Genomic DNA, 15,775 nt, shown 5'->3' on the forward strand with positions numbered 1-15,775 from the left:
TTCTCCAAGCCCCAACAAAGATGCAGAACTGAGAAGGGATTTTACTGAGGAGGCCAGAAAGTCACAGGGCCATCCATAATGGGAGGGTGCCAGTGTGGACCACAAGCCAGTGACATCGCATCGTCACAAACGAGTCATGCGCTCATGGAGCCTCACCCTCCTCGATGTGGTCAGATGAGCACGTCACATATTCCCTCATTTAACAAGCATTTATCTACGCATGACTGCAATGTGACAGTCTGGGTTAGGTCTGGATGTGGGAGGACTGAGCCACTGGCAGGCCACAGCCTAGACCACGGCTGTAGGCCGGGCTGAGAAGGAACTCTGAAGGGGCGGGGGCACTCAGAAAGCAGGGAGAGGGTCACAAATGCTGGTGAACAAACTGGCACTCACTTGCTGGTCTCGTGTCCCACATACAGATTGACCCTCAGACATGTAGCACACGTCTTTACTGCAACGTGCAGTTGGTCACTGGTGGCCTCCCAAACTGAGTCAAACCGCAGCCCTGCAGCTCTGCCTCCCCTCCTCCAGGAGTGCCAGGGCCACGGGATCTGCCCGCCCCTCACCATTTCTGGGCGTGCAGACCTGGTCAGGGAGTGTCTGAGCGGCAGACCCGGGACCCCACCCCCATTCTCACCCCCATCCCCACCCCGACTCCGCGGCGCTCAGGGCTGGGCGCCTGTCTGCACAATCCTAGACAGTCTTTTGGAGGAACGCGGAGGCCGGCCTTGCTGGGCTCCCGCCTTCTTGCATGGCTCCAGCCCCAGTCGGGGCACGCGCACGAGGGGCTCTTACGGCTCTAGGCCCTGCAGGTTCTCATACTCGTGGCGGGGGGCCTCCCGGGTCCTGCTGGCGGAGACAGAGTTCGACTGGGGCCCACCTGCGATCCCGCCCCCCGGTCACGCCCCCAAGCCCAGGCCACGCCCCCGAGGCCTTCCTGTTCCCCTCCCCCACCCCGCCGCCGCCCCGGGCCGGGACTCTGCCCTCCACAGTCCCTGATGCTCCACTCACGCCGCCGGCGCCCGGGACGGCGCGGGTCCGGGGCTACAGCCGGGGTCGGCGGGCGAGACGCCCAGGTTCAGTGAGCCGCGCTCCTCCGGCCGCTCACGCTGAGGGGAGGGGCCCCTGGTCACCATGGTGATGCCAGCGCAGGCTCCGCCCCGGCCCGGCCCCGCCCCCATAGGCTTGCGGAGGCGCAGCTGTTCACCCTGGATGTACCGCTGCAGCGCCAGGTACACGAACTTGTACTGCGCCTCGGTCTGCACCATCCCCGAGCGCTGCCGCCGCACTAGTTGGATCGTCTTGGGGACGTCAATGTCGCACTCTAACCCTGGGGAGGAGCATGCTCAGGGCGGAGAGGGGCCGGCAGGGAAAAGGTGGGATGGTTAGATGCAATGGGCGGGACCGGCAAGCATAGGGGGCGGGGCTACGTGGGGCGGAGTCTTCCTGGGGCTGCTCACCCTGCCTGCGAATGACGTCCACCAGGATGTCAATCACAATGATGGTGCCAGTGCGTCCGATGCCAGCGCTGTTGGGACGGACCAAGGAGGCCTGTGGCCAGTTGACAGGACAGAGCCGTGGCCCCTTCCCCTGTCGCACCTGTACCGCTGGCCCCGCCCCATCCCCGGTCGCACCTGCAATGGACTACCATGGGTCCGGCCCCCGGCATGCTGCTCTGGGTCCGGTTCACCTCGTCCAGGAAGCTAAGGACGCCGGTGGGCTCGGCCGGGACGCCGTGGTCCGGCCAACTGAAGTACTGGTAGTGCTTCACTGTGCGCGGCGGCTCCTCCTGGGCAGGGTGGGCTGGTGAGTGCCAGCTGGGAGGTCTGGGCTGTCCCAAGCGCCTCGGGCTGCTGTGACCCTTGGCTGGGAGGGGCACACGGACTGAACCGGGGAGAGACAGGGCGAGGCCCAGCGGGGTTTGCCAGAAGGAGTGACCAGCAGGACCCAGACAGAGCGGGAGGGAGTGGGAGGAAAAGATGGGATTCAGGGCTTGGAGGACCCGTAGATGGCCCCAGGCAGCCCAGGTGCCTGGGGAAAGGAAGAAGGATGGTCCTGGGGAGGAGCAGCTTCCAAGAACTTCATTCTATTTAAGAAGGGCCAAACGCGGAGGCTTGCAGGAGCCCCAGTGGTTATCAAAGGAAACCGGCCAGGAGGGAAATGTGCCTGGGAGGGGAACTGGCTAGGAGGGAAATGTGCCTGGGAGAGGAACAGGCACCAGTGGCATACAAAGAAGGCCGAAGGTACTGAGACGCCCAGGGAGGAACTGGAAGGAGAGGCCTGTATGGGTGTGAGGCCACCCTGCAGCCAGACAGCTGGGTTGAGAACTTGCCTGACTGGGAACACTGCCCAGCAAGGCCCAGGCCAACATTTTGCCCACTGGGTTGAACGATGTGGAAGCCACCAAAGCCAGTGGGGTTGGGTGGAGGCTGGGCCAGCCCAGTGCAGACCTGGGGACTTCCTGAGCACGTCACCCTGGTCCCAAGGCTCCTGAGGCTCTTCAGGCTCACCTGGTCTGGCCTCCACACCTGCAGCTCCCGCACACAATAGCCCTGGGCCCAGTGCTCAGCCATGTTGCACACATGCAGGTGGCCGTACTCTTGGCTGCCGTGCAACTCTGGCCAGTATCGGAAACACTTGTTCTGGGGGGTGGGGGCATGGCATTAGCCATGTTGGAAGACCACCAGCACCCATGCCCCTCCTCCTCCCTGAGGGGCACACACAGGGTCTCTCTAGGGCCCTCGCTGTGTCCCAGCATCTCTAAGACTGAAGAAGCAAAGCTGGGCCAGCTCCAACACAGGTCCAGTGGGGCACACGGCAGGAGGATGGAAGGAACATGAGCTAGAGCTCCTACCCGGCCTCGCTCCACCTCCCTGGTGGTCATGACGATGACACGTGTGTTCTCCTGGTGCACCATGGCCCAGAAAGCAGCCACTGTAGTCGGCAGACAGCCCTGGGTGGCAATGTACACCTTGCCCAGTCCAAGGCCTGGCTTCTCCTCTGGGTCACTCTGAAAGAAGGTGGGGTCAGCTGCCTGGTCTTTCCAGGAATTAAAGTGCCAGAGGACCAATTCAAGTTGATGCAAATGATATGCAAAGTAGCCAAAGTGGCTCACACACAGTCCATGGAGGGTGGAAGGGGCTTAGGACCAATATTTAATCCAGTATTTTCTGGATTTGCCCCTGTGAGGACTCAGTGCAGACTGCTGCACCCTTCCCGAGTATCTGTTATCTTTCCAAAGTCCACAGACCACTCCAGGAGCTCCAGGCTCATTATTATGGGGAATGGAGTGACCAGGGTTAGATTCATGTAGGCCACAGGTGCAGGCCAAGTACCCACCCTGATGTAGTTGGCATTGATGTAGTCGGCTCCAGGCACTCTGTCATCTACATCATGAAGGATGACACGAGTGGTATCAACTGAGAAGGGAAGATATAGCTCAGGTCTCCAGGGAAGAGGGATCCCCGCTGACCTGTGGTGAGCAGAGGCAGAGGACGAAGGGGCAAGAGAGGGCATCGCACCAGTGGTGGGGAACGACCCCTGCCTCCACCCCCAGGACCCCTCTGCCAGATGGGCCGTGCACTTGGCTGGTCCCCATGTGACCCCAGCCCCAGCCTCACAGGGAAGGATGTTCTTGTATCGATTCTTGGACTTGTTCTCCGGCCGCTGGCCTTCCTTCCGGGGGTACAGGAGCCGGCATTCCTGCTGCTGCAGCATCTGGAGGAGTGGGGCTTTAGCCTGCAGCCCCGACCTTTCCCCAGAGCCCTCAACACCCGCCTTACACGCCCTGACCCACACCCCTCCACAGCCCAGAGGACGGGAGTCTGAGGGGGGGCAGTGGGCAGCAGGCCGACACCTCAAACTCCTCCCAGAAGCCCTGCTTGGCCTTCTCGCTGGCATCCGTGGCCTCGCTGAGCTCCTGCACACGGTTCTCAATGCTCGCAGCGCTGATTCTCGTGGCCTTGAGGGGCTGGCAAGTAGAGGCTCGAGTCCAAGCTTAGCAAGGCCCAGTGGACCCCAGAACGCCCTGGCCCCCACCCTTGCCTTCAGCCACCCTGCCCCAGCACTGCCTGCTGCCCTCTTTCCCTGGTGGGGCTATGCCAGAGTCCCTTGTCTCCCAGAGGGAGAAGCTCACTCAGACCCCAAAGTTCAGGTGCCTGGAGACATACCTGCCGGAGATGCACCACAACCCCTGACCTCTCCACCATGGGGTTCTTCCTGTAGCACTCTACCAGATCTCCAAGGGTGTCGAACTGCTCACCACCTCCCACGTCGTACTTCCCATCTGGCTGTGGGGTGGCAGTGAGGGCCTGGTGGCTACCCCCTCCCCAGGCCACACCCCCAACCCCACCCCTGCCTCTTACCTGGAAGTGGATCATGATGTGGGTGACGCGTGGCTGGCGGTCTGCCCTGTCCAGCTGCTGCGTGAGCACTGACAGCACAAAGTCCCCAGGTTTGCTCTGACTCTCCCGAACCAGGAAGCTGCCTGGACGCCCTTTCTCCATCAGCAGCTTCTCAGCCTCCTTCCCAGACAGATGCCCATGATACCACCTGGCCCAGGGCAACACACGTGAGAAAGGAGGCCCTGGACTGGACAGGTGAGGGGCACAGACCCACAGGTAGCTGAAGTCTCTGAGGCACAGACACCAAGAGACACACACAGCCACCCAGACCTCGTAGGCCCCAGGCAGCACCCACACCGAGGCCAACCTGGGTCAGCCCTGCCCACCTCTCAACTCTTCTGCAAGCCTCCTCCAAACCTCCTCCAACCTACAAAGTGGCAGGAGGCGGGACCCTCAGGCCCTGCAGGGCCCCATAGTGGCCACCAGGTGGCAGCCTAGTCCTCAGCAAGGAGGGGGCCAGGCCAGCCCCACCCAGCTTCCTCAGCAGGTGCAGCTGGCTCAGGCCTCCGCAGTGCAGCCAGGGAAACCGAGGCTGGGAGACCTGCTCTCCCCAGGTCACCAGCCAGGCAGGCAGAGAGGAGGCCGGCTGCAGCTCTTCCACAGGCACCCCTTTGTGCCTGGTGCCTGGGACCTGGAGAACCAAGGCCAAAACCCCTAAGGAGGGAGTGCTTTATACTCCCTCAACTCTGCCACCGTGGTGCCCAAGCCTGACCTTGAGTCCTGGGGGCAGAAGAAATCCAGAGGCTGTGTCCATCAACCCCTGCCCCTCGGACCCTCGCACACACACAAGTGCAGACACAGATGTCGGTCAGATGCAGATGCAGCCGCTCACCGTTCCGACGTGGGGTCCTGGCAGCCCAGCGGGTGCCGGAGCTCCACGGGGGCCCCCCCACGCTCTCGGAGCAGCCCCCCATGCTGGCTTGTGTAGTGCTGCACCAGCTCGGCCAGTGTCGCGAACTTCTCCCCTCCATACAGATCGTAGTAGTCACCTGTGTTCTGGATCTTGATATGAGTCACCTCATCATGGCGCCTGGAAGGGTCAGTGCACCAGCTGCCATCAGGGCCACTGTTCCCACCAACCACCCTCCTTCCCATGAGCACTCAGCTTCCCAAATAGCCCCAGGGGTGTTCTTGCCCTGATGTCTTGGCCTCTGCCATCCCTCTGCCCAGAACAGCTACAGTCAAAGTCAGCTCCCTCCCTTCTGCAGGTTCCTGCCCAGTTAGTGTCCAGGCCTCACCCTGGGTGGTGGGCACCCTGCCCCCATTGCCCTCAGGGCAGCCAGGACTGGGTTTGGCGACTACAGGCTTAACTCTCCCTTGGCCTGGTGGCCGAGGCTGGGGCAGCCTCTCAGGACAGACTCTGCCTCACCCCAGACCACCTCCCCAGGGGTTCTGAAGGACAGGGGCTGGACTGATTCTCCCAGGTGCCCAGTGTGGCTGGGGAAGCCCCAGGTAAGAACAGAACGCCTGTCTCTCGGGTGAGGGAAATCCACCCTGAGGACTCGTCCCACCTGCTGCCTCAGGTTTAGCAGAAAACCCAGAAAAACTTGGAGTGGTTTGGGAAGACCCCACCTCCCCAGACTCTAGACTGACCTGCCTCATGCAGGGCGGACATGGGCCTGGCTGTCCACTCTGCTGGTCGTGGCCCCTCCTGCCCATCCTCCCTACACATTGGCTTTTGTAGGGCTCTGGGCAGATCTCCAGTGAGCAACATCCCCATCAGATGGAGGTACAATTATGGCCAGTGAGGCCCCTCAGAGGGATGAGGGCATCTTGCTGACCAGGGCCCACCACACTGAGCCATCCCTGAAGGTCTAAGTGGCCCCTCCTGGCCCCACCTGCCCAGGGGCCACCTGGCCAGAACACCAGAACCCCCAGATCTTGCATGTCTAGCCTCCAGCAGAGGTCCCTGCTGCTCAGAATGCTGTCCACCAGCTCTCTGGGAGGACTAGGGAGCCTGACCCCCTGCTGTGCCCTCAGCTGAGGTTATTGCCACCCCTTGAGGTCCCCCGGGGCCTCAGGCCTGCCCACCCTGCACCACTCACCCACCTGACAGACAGTGTGAAGCCCCCGGGGCAGCTCTTGCTGGGTCTTGCCAGGAAGCTTCCGTGCTGGCCACTGGACATGAGTAGCTGCTCAGCTTCAACTCCGCTGATGTTGGGGTGAAACCACCTGAAATGAAGAGGGAGAGCTGCTGATGAGAGAGCTGGGAGATATTGGGCCGTCCTGACCACACCCACGATGCCCACTGGGGCCGCCCTGTGCTGACCCCCATCCTTGGTCTGTGACCACAGGGTCTGGGGTCTGTGGGGAAGGAGATGAGGCTGGGAGTGACCAGGGACATAGATGGGCAGAACCTTTCCCACAGTGGCAGGTGGGCAGGGCAGACATCCCCTCCCAGAAGGACACCAGCAGGAACCTCAACTCTAGCCCTCTGCCGTCTCCCCCACTCACTGCCCACCAGGCATCCCAGCTCGGCCAAAGGCACTCGGGATCCCCCATGGCCACCCAGAGCTCCCTTCCTCCCCTGACAGCCTGGCAGCGGACCGCGGGGGCCCCGCCCCTCCTGCCTTCTCCACCCCTCTCCTGAGGCACACTGGCAGGTCTTGTCAGTCATTTGAGCAACGCCCCTGGGAGAAGAGCACAGCCCACAGGCCCAGGTCCACCCTCCACCTGCTGCTGCCCACCAGCCTCCGCCCCTCACCACACAAGGCCGTGCACCGCAGGGCTCCCTGTACCAGCTATTTTCTGCTCCCGGCCCACACTGCGTGACCGAGCCCCTCTCCCCTCACTCTTGGATGCGTATTCTGCTTCATTGTTCTTCATAGCCGTCCTGACATATGTTACATATTTATTGGCTTATCTATATCCTACGGGAGGATTTAAGTTCCACGAGGGGTGAAAACATTCCGTGCAATGTGTACACCAGGGTAGAAAACAGCCTGGGTATTAAAAAAACAGACGTGAATTCAGAAGTGAATGATTAATGAGCCCAAGGTGGGTGGTGGGTGGTGGGTGAGCTGGGCTGGGTGGCTGGCAGGAGCAGGTCAGGAAGGCAGAGAGTCATCATTTATTCCGCTGGAGGTCCAGGCTGAGAGGGGCTCAACCCTGCCCTCCCCTGCTGCTGCCCTGGGACCACCCTTCACAGTCATCCCCGTGAGATGGGGGGACAGCTCAGGGGACCATCATCAGGGCTCCACAGGTGCCCACTGCTGAGATCATAACTGCTGTTTTCTTTACCTGGGTGGCTTCTTTTGTCCAGTTAGGGCAAGAATTTCTGGGCCGGGGATTAAATCTACTTGTGTGGGGGCCCCAGAGCATCTCAGGGCAGGGGCCTGGCTTGACCCCCCAGTGGGACCCTGTAACCCAGTATCTGGACTTCCACCGGCAACAGTGAGTCTCCCATAGAGGCACAAAAGTCACTGCAGGAGGGTCTTGCGCCATCTGGTTCAGAGGTGTGTGTCCCTGGTTCACTGTACAGATGACACACGGTGTCCAGGGTAGTCCTGCCCCTGTCCTGCCTCCAGTGGGACACCCTGACTACAATTCTGCCACCTGCTACCTCCAGGCCCCACGCAGCTGTTCGCTGTCATAACCTGGGCACAAGTGAGGCAGGGGCTGATGTGCCCTGGACAGACCCTATCCTGTCCTGTCCTTGCAGATGGCCCTGGACCATCCTGCTCCACAGAGATTTTTCTGGAATGGGAGTCAGTTCACGCCTCTTCCAGGTCCTCCTGCCCCTCCCTCTGCCCCATCCTGTGCTCCGTTTGTCCCTGCCTTCAGCTGCTTCCTTACTCTTCCAACAAGCCATCTGTGCCGTCTATACCTCACCATCTGATGCTCAGCCCAGGGCAGGTGTGGGGTATGCAGGTGAATGGGTCAAAATTCAGCACAATCATAGTCCCAGTTCCTGGGTCACATGGCCACATTCCACTGCTGAAAGCCATGTGTGGCCAGTGGAGGCTGTCGACTGCATGTGGGAAAGAATCATTTCCACCATCACAGAAAGGATGGTCCTGCACTGGCCCACACTGTTGAGTCCCCACAAGACAATTTCCCTGGGCTCTCAGGGCCTCCTCCAGCCTCCTGGGACTGGTGGTCAGGTCCCCAGAAGCACAACCTCTACTTGGGAGTTCCCCACACTCTCCTGGTTCCCCATCTCACCTGGCCTGCGTCCCCCTCCTCCTTCTGACCCCATGGTGTTGGAACTTCCCCACTCTGCCCTCCATGTGTCTCCACAACCACACCCAGGGATCTGGCCCCACCTGGGATCTGAGCTTCAAGCTCACAGACACAACCCTTTCCAGCATCTCTGTCTTGACATTTGCAAGATTCAAAAGTCCTGACAAGGCCCCTGAGGCCCTGTTCCACACGGTCCTTACTTAGTGAAGAGAGTTACTGCCTGACATGGCCCAGGTCCCTGCCCTCAACTCCCCAGCACTCTCCCAATGCTGCACCCTCTTGTCCTGACTTCCAAACTCCCCAGACCCAGACCCAACCACTTCTCTCACTCCCCTGGGACCAGTACCCACTGGCTCTTGCCTGGACTGCAGTATTGATTTCAGGCCCCATCCGTGACCCCCAGCTGAGCCATGGCAGACAGACAGGTTCTCAGAAAACACACATCAGAGCTGCGTAAGCCTTGTCAGTGGTCCTGTGTGGCTTTCAGGATGCCTGTCTGCCTCAAGGATCCCACCCCCACTGGAAAGCACCCTCCCATGCCGTTGTTCATCCCTCTGTTCTCCGACCTCACCCCTCATCTGGCCACCTCCGGCTGGTCCTGCAGGCCATGGCTCACACACCCTCTCTGTTCATTTTCTGAGAGACACACCCCAGCCCCCACCCTGCAGCTGCATCTCTGCCCCTCCTTCCATGCATGACAGCTGCAACAGCAAGCAGACAGGTGTGTACAGGCTTCTGAGTTTACCTGTCCCCCACCCCCCACCATGTCTTCACCATCAGATGTGAATCACGGGGAGGGCAGACTCCGTTCTCACCTCCATGGCTCCCCAGGGTCCATGTTCTGAGAGGTTCTGAGAGGCCCAGAAGCTCAGGTGACCTGCCCAGGGACACCCAACACTCCTATTCAGCTCTTCCAGGGGGAGGGAGGTATCCTGCCAGCCAGTCACTTCCTGGGCATGTTTTGGGCCTGGGGTCTTGAGCTCCCTCCCATGCTGGCTCTAGAGGGGCAGTTTTTGTTGAGTAGTCCAGCAGGTGAGGCTGCCAGGGAAGGTTTCCTGGGCTAGGAGCTGCCATAGGATGAGTTCTAGGGCCAGTCGCAGAAGAGCAGGCCAGACCACCAGGAAAAGGGTGAAGGCCTCCTGCTGGCCAGAGACAATGCAGTGTGGAGGTGGTGGGGGGCTGGAACCCAGAGGAAGGTTTCCGACCCCCATCCTGGGGCCACTAACTCTGCGGAACCACATCCTATCCCAGATGCCCACCCCCAGGCCCCAGCAGCCTCCGAATCCTATCCAAGATGGACGATGCCCAGAGTGTGGGGGTAAGGGGAGAAGGGGCACCCAAGCCACAGAGCAGGGCGCAGGACACACTGTCCTTTCAGGGACTCTTGCTCATACTTTCTGTCCCTCTGTCCTCCCCACAAGCTGCCTGCGGTCTGTCAGGTGGAAATCCCTAAAGGGAGGGCATCCTGAGCGGTCACAGCAGCTCACACTACTGCCTGCCTGCAACCCCAGGCTGAGGCAGGCTTCACATCCCCCACTAGGTTGAGAGTTGGAGTCAGGTGTCCAGCAGGTTCGTGCAGCCATAGCTCTGGCTGTGGGGTGGGAGGAGGTGGAAGCTGCAAGTCCCATTTCCAATCTCCACACTAGGGTCACTTCTGTGCCGAAAGGCTTCCTGCTCTGTGGCAGGTCAGTGACTCAGTTCTGCCCTTGTCACATGGTCAGGCAGGTCCAGGAGAGGGGCAGGTGGGGTGGGCAGGATACCCTGGGCTCCCCACCGAGTCAAACAGCTTGGGCCCTTCAAGGTCCAACTGAGTCTGGCCGATGCTCAGGAGCCCAAGAATAGCCCAGCCTGAACCCACTGGTCAGTGTCTGGTCCAGCTTTCTGTGTGGCCTTGGTGTCTCATCAGTAGATGGGACACCCTGGGACCCTGGGAGTTCCATGAATGGCTTGTGGACATGCTATATACACAGTACCTGCAGGAAAGACAGTTAGCATGATGGGAGATACACAGAACAGAGGGGAGAGCCCCAGGCTGGAACTCCAGGGCTGAGGACCACAGAGCACAATTAGTGTCTGCCTCCATCTCCCTACCCCTAGCCCCTTCTGGTCCCTGTTTATGCAGGCCTGTCCTGTCTGCAGAACTGAATTAACCAGAGACATGCTTTCCTCTCCAACCTGGAACACAAGGGGAACTTGAGGGGGCTCAGTAGACCCCCATAGGACCCAGCCCCCTCCCAAGCACCAATATCAACATATCAAACCTCAGTGCTAGGCAAGACCTGAGCCCAGCCCTGCCCACAGCCAGAGTCCCGGGGCGACTGGTGCCAATGGTGATGCCCGTTGACCCACAAACCACAGGGCAACGGGAAGGGGCCACTGGGTGGGAGTAAGCAGGAGGGGGGATCTGTTTCGCTTGGGATTTGGTTGGGCCTGCCCAGGCCTGATAGGGCTGTGGGCAGTGACCCAGGGGTCGGAGGAGTGACAGTCCAGATGGTCATCACAGGGTGGGGCAGGAGGGTTGGCAAGGGCAGGCAGAGCCCCACCCGGGGCTTTCCCAGGCTGGCCCAGGGTCACATGAACATGACACAGACATGACCTTTTCTGAGCACCAGAACTTGCCTGGGGAACCAAGAAATGAGGCTCAGGGGAGCCTGAAGGTCATTCCAAACAGATCCCAAATGCCCTCCTCCCTGAGCTCCAGCTGGATGTTACATCTTGGAACCACAGGGCTCTAGGCTGACAGACTCTTGGAGATCAACTCACTTCCACTGTTCCTGAGCCTTAGAGGGCCATTGGCCCTGCCAGAGGCCACCTTGCCAGGCCCACCACACCCCCCGTAGGGATTCTGGGGCCCTCACCACTGAGGCACTGCCCTAGACCCACAGATCAGATCTTGTCCAGCCCCTCACTGATCTAGGGAGTCCCTCGGGGTCTTAGGGCAACCCCTCCTGTGACCTCCAGACTCACCCAGCTCCAGAGAGAGGTGTTCTGGATGTACCAAGTGCTAAGAAGTGGTGACAGGCATCTCACACCTGTGTGGCTCCCCAGTGACATCCACATCCAGCTAGAGTCTGAGCTCACATGAGTGTGTGTGCACAACCAGGGAGTGGGGATCTGGTAGAAAGGGCAGGAAGGGCCCCTTCCTGCACATGCCCCACCTTTCCTCTTCATGGGGGCAGAGCTGCGTCCTGTCCCAGGTTGCACACACACCATTGCCAGAGATCTTGCCCCTAAACCTGGCCCTTAGGAGAGCCTGGGAAGGGATGAGCCTACCTTGCAGGTCAAGGGGCTTCCAGGATGCTCTCAGTCCTGAAACTGGGGAAGGGCAGACCCCCAGGTGAAAAACATCTCTGGTGACCAAAAGGAAGGCAAGGAGTCCAGGAGAGTGAGAGAGAGAGGGTCTGTCAGTGACTTGACACCTGCTGTCCACTCTAGGCTCCAGCGGCTGCCACGCAAGAGCACCATCCATTCCCTAGGGTCAGGGAACCTCTGACCTCCACCCAGGCCCAGCCCCAGATTGAAAGAGTCCTTTCCACCGGCCGGAGTAAGGCTAGGCCTCACTGTCCCAGGACCCAGGCATCTGGCCCTGGCTGTGGAGATGTCACAGGTCACATGTGGAGATGACATGTCAGGTCAGGCCTGGGGGCCACCGGTCAGGAGCAGGAGACGTCCTGGGTCCCATCTCTCCCGCACCCCCTGACTGCACCCGTCGGCCCGAAGCGCATATGGTGGGGTCCAGCGTCAGGCCACCGGGTGGCCAGGCTCACCTGCGCGAGGTCATGTCTGCTGGGCTCCAGCTCTCTGGCAGCTCTGAGGGGGCCCCGCCTACCCAGAGGATCCGCCCATCAGAGCCCCGCCCACCGGGACCCGCCCCGCCCATGGAGCCCCGCCCATCGGGAGGTCCCGCCCCTCCATATCTCCCTTAAAGGAGCCGAGCCCTCAGGTCTCGCTGCCTTGCTGGCAGGTTGAGTTAACAGCACCAGTTCCTAAGGTCGCTCCGAGCTTCAGGACAAGGAGTTCACACCATATTACGGGCTCAGAGGGCGCAGGTGCCAGGCGGCCCTGGCCGGGGCTGCACAGAAAGTGATTAATTATGGGTCCTGCTCGTTTGGGTGCTTTCCTTCCAAGAACATTTCTGGCTCTGCCTCTGTCCTGAGTGAGGAGGGGCTGCACTCCCCACACCCTGGAGGGAGGGGCTGGGAGCTAGAGAAGTGGGCGAAACAGGCCCCACCCGCCCTGTGTCCCAGAGAGGGCCCCAAAGGGGCGGAGGTGGGAGCCCACCTGATAACTGTGTCCTTTCCTCTTACCCAGTCCTATGTTGGGCTGCTAAGTTCCGTTCTAAGTTCCCTTCTCCCCACCTCTGCCACTCTTCCTAGGCAATGCTGCACCTCTCTGACCGCGGGGCCTTTACTCCTGCTACAGATGCCCCTGCCAGGTCCGATTGTCCCCTGTGCCCACTGGCCAATCGCGTGGGGGCTCCACCCTTCCTTGCCTGAGCTCCTAACTTTGGGATCCCCATTAGGAGCCTCAGCACCTGCCCAGCACCCCAGCTCCTCCCCTTCTCAGGAGTGGTACACCACACCATGGCTTGGAACCTTCTGCTGCTTGCAACCCCAACCCCAAATCCCTACCCTGAGCTCTTCCTCCTCATGCTCCTGACAACTTTGAAGGCCCGGCACCCTCAGCATTGGTTGCCCTGAGAGCCCCTCCTGGAAGCATCAGCTCCCAGAGCACCCATTCCTGGTCCTCCCAGCATGGAGGTCTCCTTTCCCCTTATTCAACACCAAGCAGAGCCACCTACTCCCCAGTCTGGCCTCAGCCCAGACTCCCCTCTGCCTGGTAACCCTTGGCCTCATGGATTGCATTCAGGTGGCCTCAGCTCCTCAAACCTAGCCACTCCAGATGCTGCAGGAAGGCCCCCCTAGGTGCTTCAGCAACTCAGTCAGTGTCTTCTCCACCCCATGTCCGGCCCAGCACAGGCCCACCCCATCCCCACCCACCAGGGTTCCCCCCACCCCATCCTGACCCCCCATAGGCCCCCTTTACCCTGAGTATAGCCAACCTGCTGTCCTCATAGCTCCTCTTCCCACCCTGTGCTCAGACACACAGATGTTGGCAGATATGTGTGCAAATATGCACACAAGGCAGGACCTGCCATCCCTAAGGAGGCTACCTGGGGTGCAGGCCTCATGGACCCACCTGGCCAGCCCCATGCACAAAAGTGTGTGCACTCACTGCACAGGGTCTCCTTGCCAAAAGCAGCCCCCAACTCAGCACCCTTCCTCCATCCAGAGCAAAAGGAGGTTGAAGCCTGCATGCCACCATGAAGCTGAGCATCATGGCGCTCTCAGGACAGAAACCAGCCAAGTGGGAGAGCGTAGGGCCAGGCGGGTCTGAGGGGAGTGGCATTGGTGTGGATACACACAAGCACCTGTTGAAAGTGTTCAGACTTTATTTCACGGTGATTGACACAGACACAGGTTGGAGTTAGTAACAGGACATATAAGGCTCCTCCAGCCTCTAAGCCTGACAGCCCAGGCTGGGCTGTGAGAGAGGCTGCAGGAGGGTTGGGGTTGCCACCCCCACCACGAGAGGTGTGGGCAGCTGGGGGGACGGGACCAGATGAGACCTAACATTGCAGTTTAAGGCATTTCTGGCTTCACAGCCATCTCTGCCACCCCTGCACCTGCTCCTTGGCCTTGGTAAGACACCCAATCTACTCCTGGTCACTTTTGGATAAGGACAACCACTCCTCACCCCCGAACTGGACAAAATGTTTTCTATGTGGTGTCCTCAGCTGTCCTCGGGCCAGGACAAGAAAGACAACAGGCCCGCCACCCCAGGTATCAAATAAAATCCATACATAAAGACTCTGAGGTTGGTGGCCATGCCTGGACATGCATCCTTGAGAGGGGATGCTGGCCAAAATCAAGCAGTCCACATATCACAAGTGGCCCTGCTCCTTCTCAGGGCTCCTCACAGGAACTTGGGCAGTGGAAAGGGGTCACAGCCACGTCCAGGGTGGCTGGGTAGATGGGCAGGGCCAGCCGTGGGCCAGGGTGCCCTGAACAGGCCTGGGCTTGGCCTCTGCTCTCCAGTGCCCTGGGATGGGTGGGCATAGCTAGAGGGAGGGGCTACCATGGCCCCAACAATGACATTGTTTCACAGGATTGGCACATGAAGCCTGGGCTCATGAGGCTCAGTGAGGCTGGCCCCACCCAGCACAGGCAGAGAGGAGGGGCAGCTCAGCTGGAATCCAGAAAGGCCTCAGGCCTACACAGAGGAAGGGCCCCTCCAAACCCCACAGCACCTTGCTGCTCTAGGGACAGGCCTCGCCAGAGGGAATGTGGGCAATGTGTATATGCAAGGTCCGCCGACAGGCTGGAGAACAGGGGCCAGCACAAGTGGGCACTGTGCAGGCACAGCCTGAGAGGCCAGGACACAGTGTCCCAACGCAGAGGGTCACATCGCATCCCAAGGCTGCTGAGTGAGCCAAGTCCTCCATGTGCCGAGTTACCCTCCTGACCCTGAGAGTCCCTCGGCACCAAGTCCATCTCTGCAGCTCGCCTGCCTGGTTAGGAGGGAGGCCGTGCCAGCAGTCCCTCCAGCCGTCACATAGGCAAGAAAATTATATCAAAAAAGCAACAAGTTTACAAAAATAGAAAATAATTACAACAGGGTGGGCAGCGGCTGCAGCGTGGCTCACAGGGCAGGGCAGGGCCGAAGCTCTGGCTTGGTGATGGCGTCCTCCAGCAGGTGCAGCGGGCGCTGGCCCACCACCACGTCCCGCAGGCAGCCCACAAAGCCTGTGCCATAGGCTTTGGGCAGGGCCTGGCCCGTGGGCAGCTTCCCCAGGCCACCTGCAGGAAGACACAGGAAAGGCCCCAGGCCGTGACTCAGTGATGGGCAGTTTGGGCACTGGTAGGCAGAAAGGCTAAATGACTAGGTGAGTTACCAGAGGGCTGTCAGTGCCCTGGGGAGACCAGGCGGCCAGCAGGTGTGCTCCAGCCTCCTGGCCCTACCCCCTCCTGGCTACAGCAGGGGCTGAGACAGAAGGGGAGGACCCCACCCCAACCCTAGCCCAGCCAGCCCGCCCACTGTCCTGGATGGGGCTGATACAGTGCCCCTCTTAATTGCCAGCCCCAGGGGGCGGAACCTGTCCCTCAGAGACCCTTGGCTGCCCCTTCCCT

General features: G+C 60.5%; 2 protein-coding genes across 15 annotated transcripts in view; both read right to left on the reverse strand.

Annotated features, from left to right (window-relative positions):
- Positions 1-434: 434 nt before the first annotated feature.
- On the reverse strand, positions 435-12,457 carry LOC101107037 (tyrosine-protein phosphatase non-receptor type 11-like). Of its 6 annotated transcripts, none has more exons than XM_042229381.2 (14): positions 12,353-12,457; positions 6,453-6,575; positions 5,236-5,433; positions 4,365-4,551; positions 4,170-4,289; positions 3,857-3,970; positions 3,621-3,717; positions 3,340-3,386; positions 2,855-3,010; positions 2,511-2,642; positions 1,635-1,789; positions 1,461-1,528; positions 1,012-1,330; positions 435-846 (listed from the first exon to the last, which is right to left on the reverse strand). In XM_042229381.2, the coding sequence occupies exons 1-14, from the start codon at positions 12,364-12,366 to the stop codon at positions 792-794; spliced, it is 1,785 nt and encodes a 594-aa protein (XP_042085315.1). In that variant the 5' UTR covers positions 12,367-12,457; the 3' UTR covers positions 435-791. The 6 variants fall into 6 exon arrangements, with proteins under 6 accessions (XP_042085315.1, XP_042085319.1, XP_027831642.2 ...); XM_042229385.2 differs by having other exon boundaries at positions 1,219-1,330; positions 3,340-3,419; XM_027975841.3 differs by having other exon boundaries at positions 1,208-1,330; positions 3,340-3,419.
- A 1,562-nt stretch (positions 12,458-14,019) lies between these two features.
- AGRN (agrin) overlaps positions 14,020-15,775 on the reverse strand; it is a 39,047-nt gene continuing 37,291 nt past the window's right edge. For all 9 annotated transcript variants that reach the window (XM_060396162.1, XM_042229388.1, XM_042229387.1 and 6 more), the window contains one exon: positions 14,020-15,445. In XM_060396162.1, the coding sequence (XP_060252145.1) occupies positions 15,288-15,445 (158 nt within the window). In that variant the 3' untranslated portion in view covers positions 14,020-15,287. The remainder of the gene's footprint in view (positions 15,446-15,775) is intronic.

Source organism: Ovis aries, chromosome 12, assembly GCF_016772045.2.
Source record: "Ovis aries strain OAR_USU_Benz2616 breed Rambouillet chromosome 12, ARS-UI_Ramb_v3.0, whole genome shotgun sequence".
Classification (NCBI taxonomy): domain Eukaryota; kingdom Metazoa; phylum Chordata; class Mammalia; order Artiodactyla; family Bovidae; genus Ovis; species Ovis aries.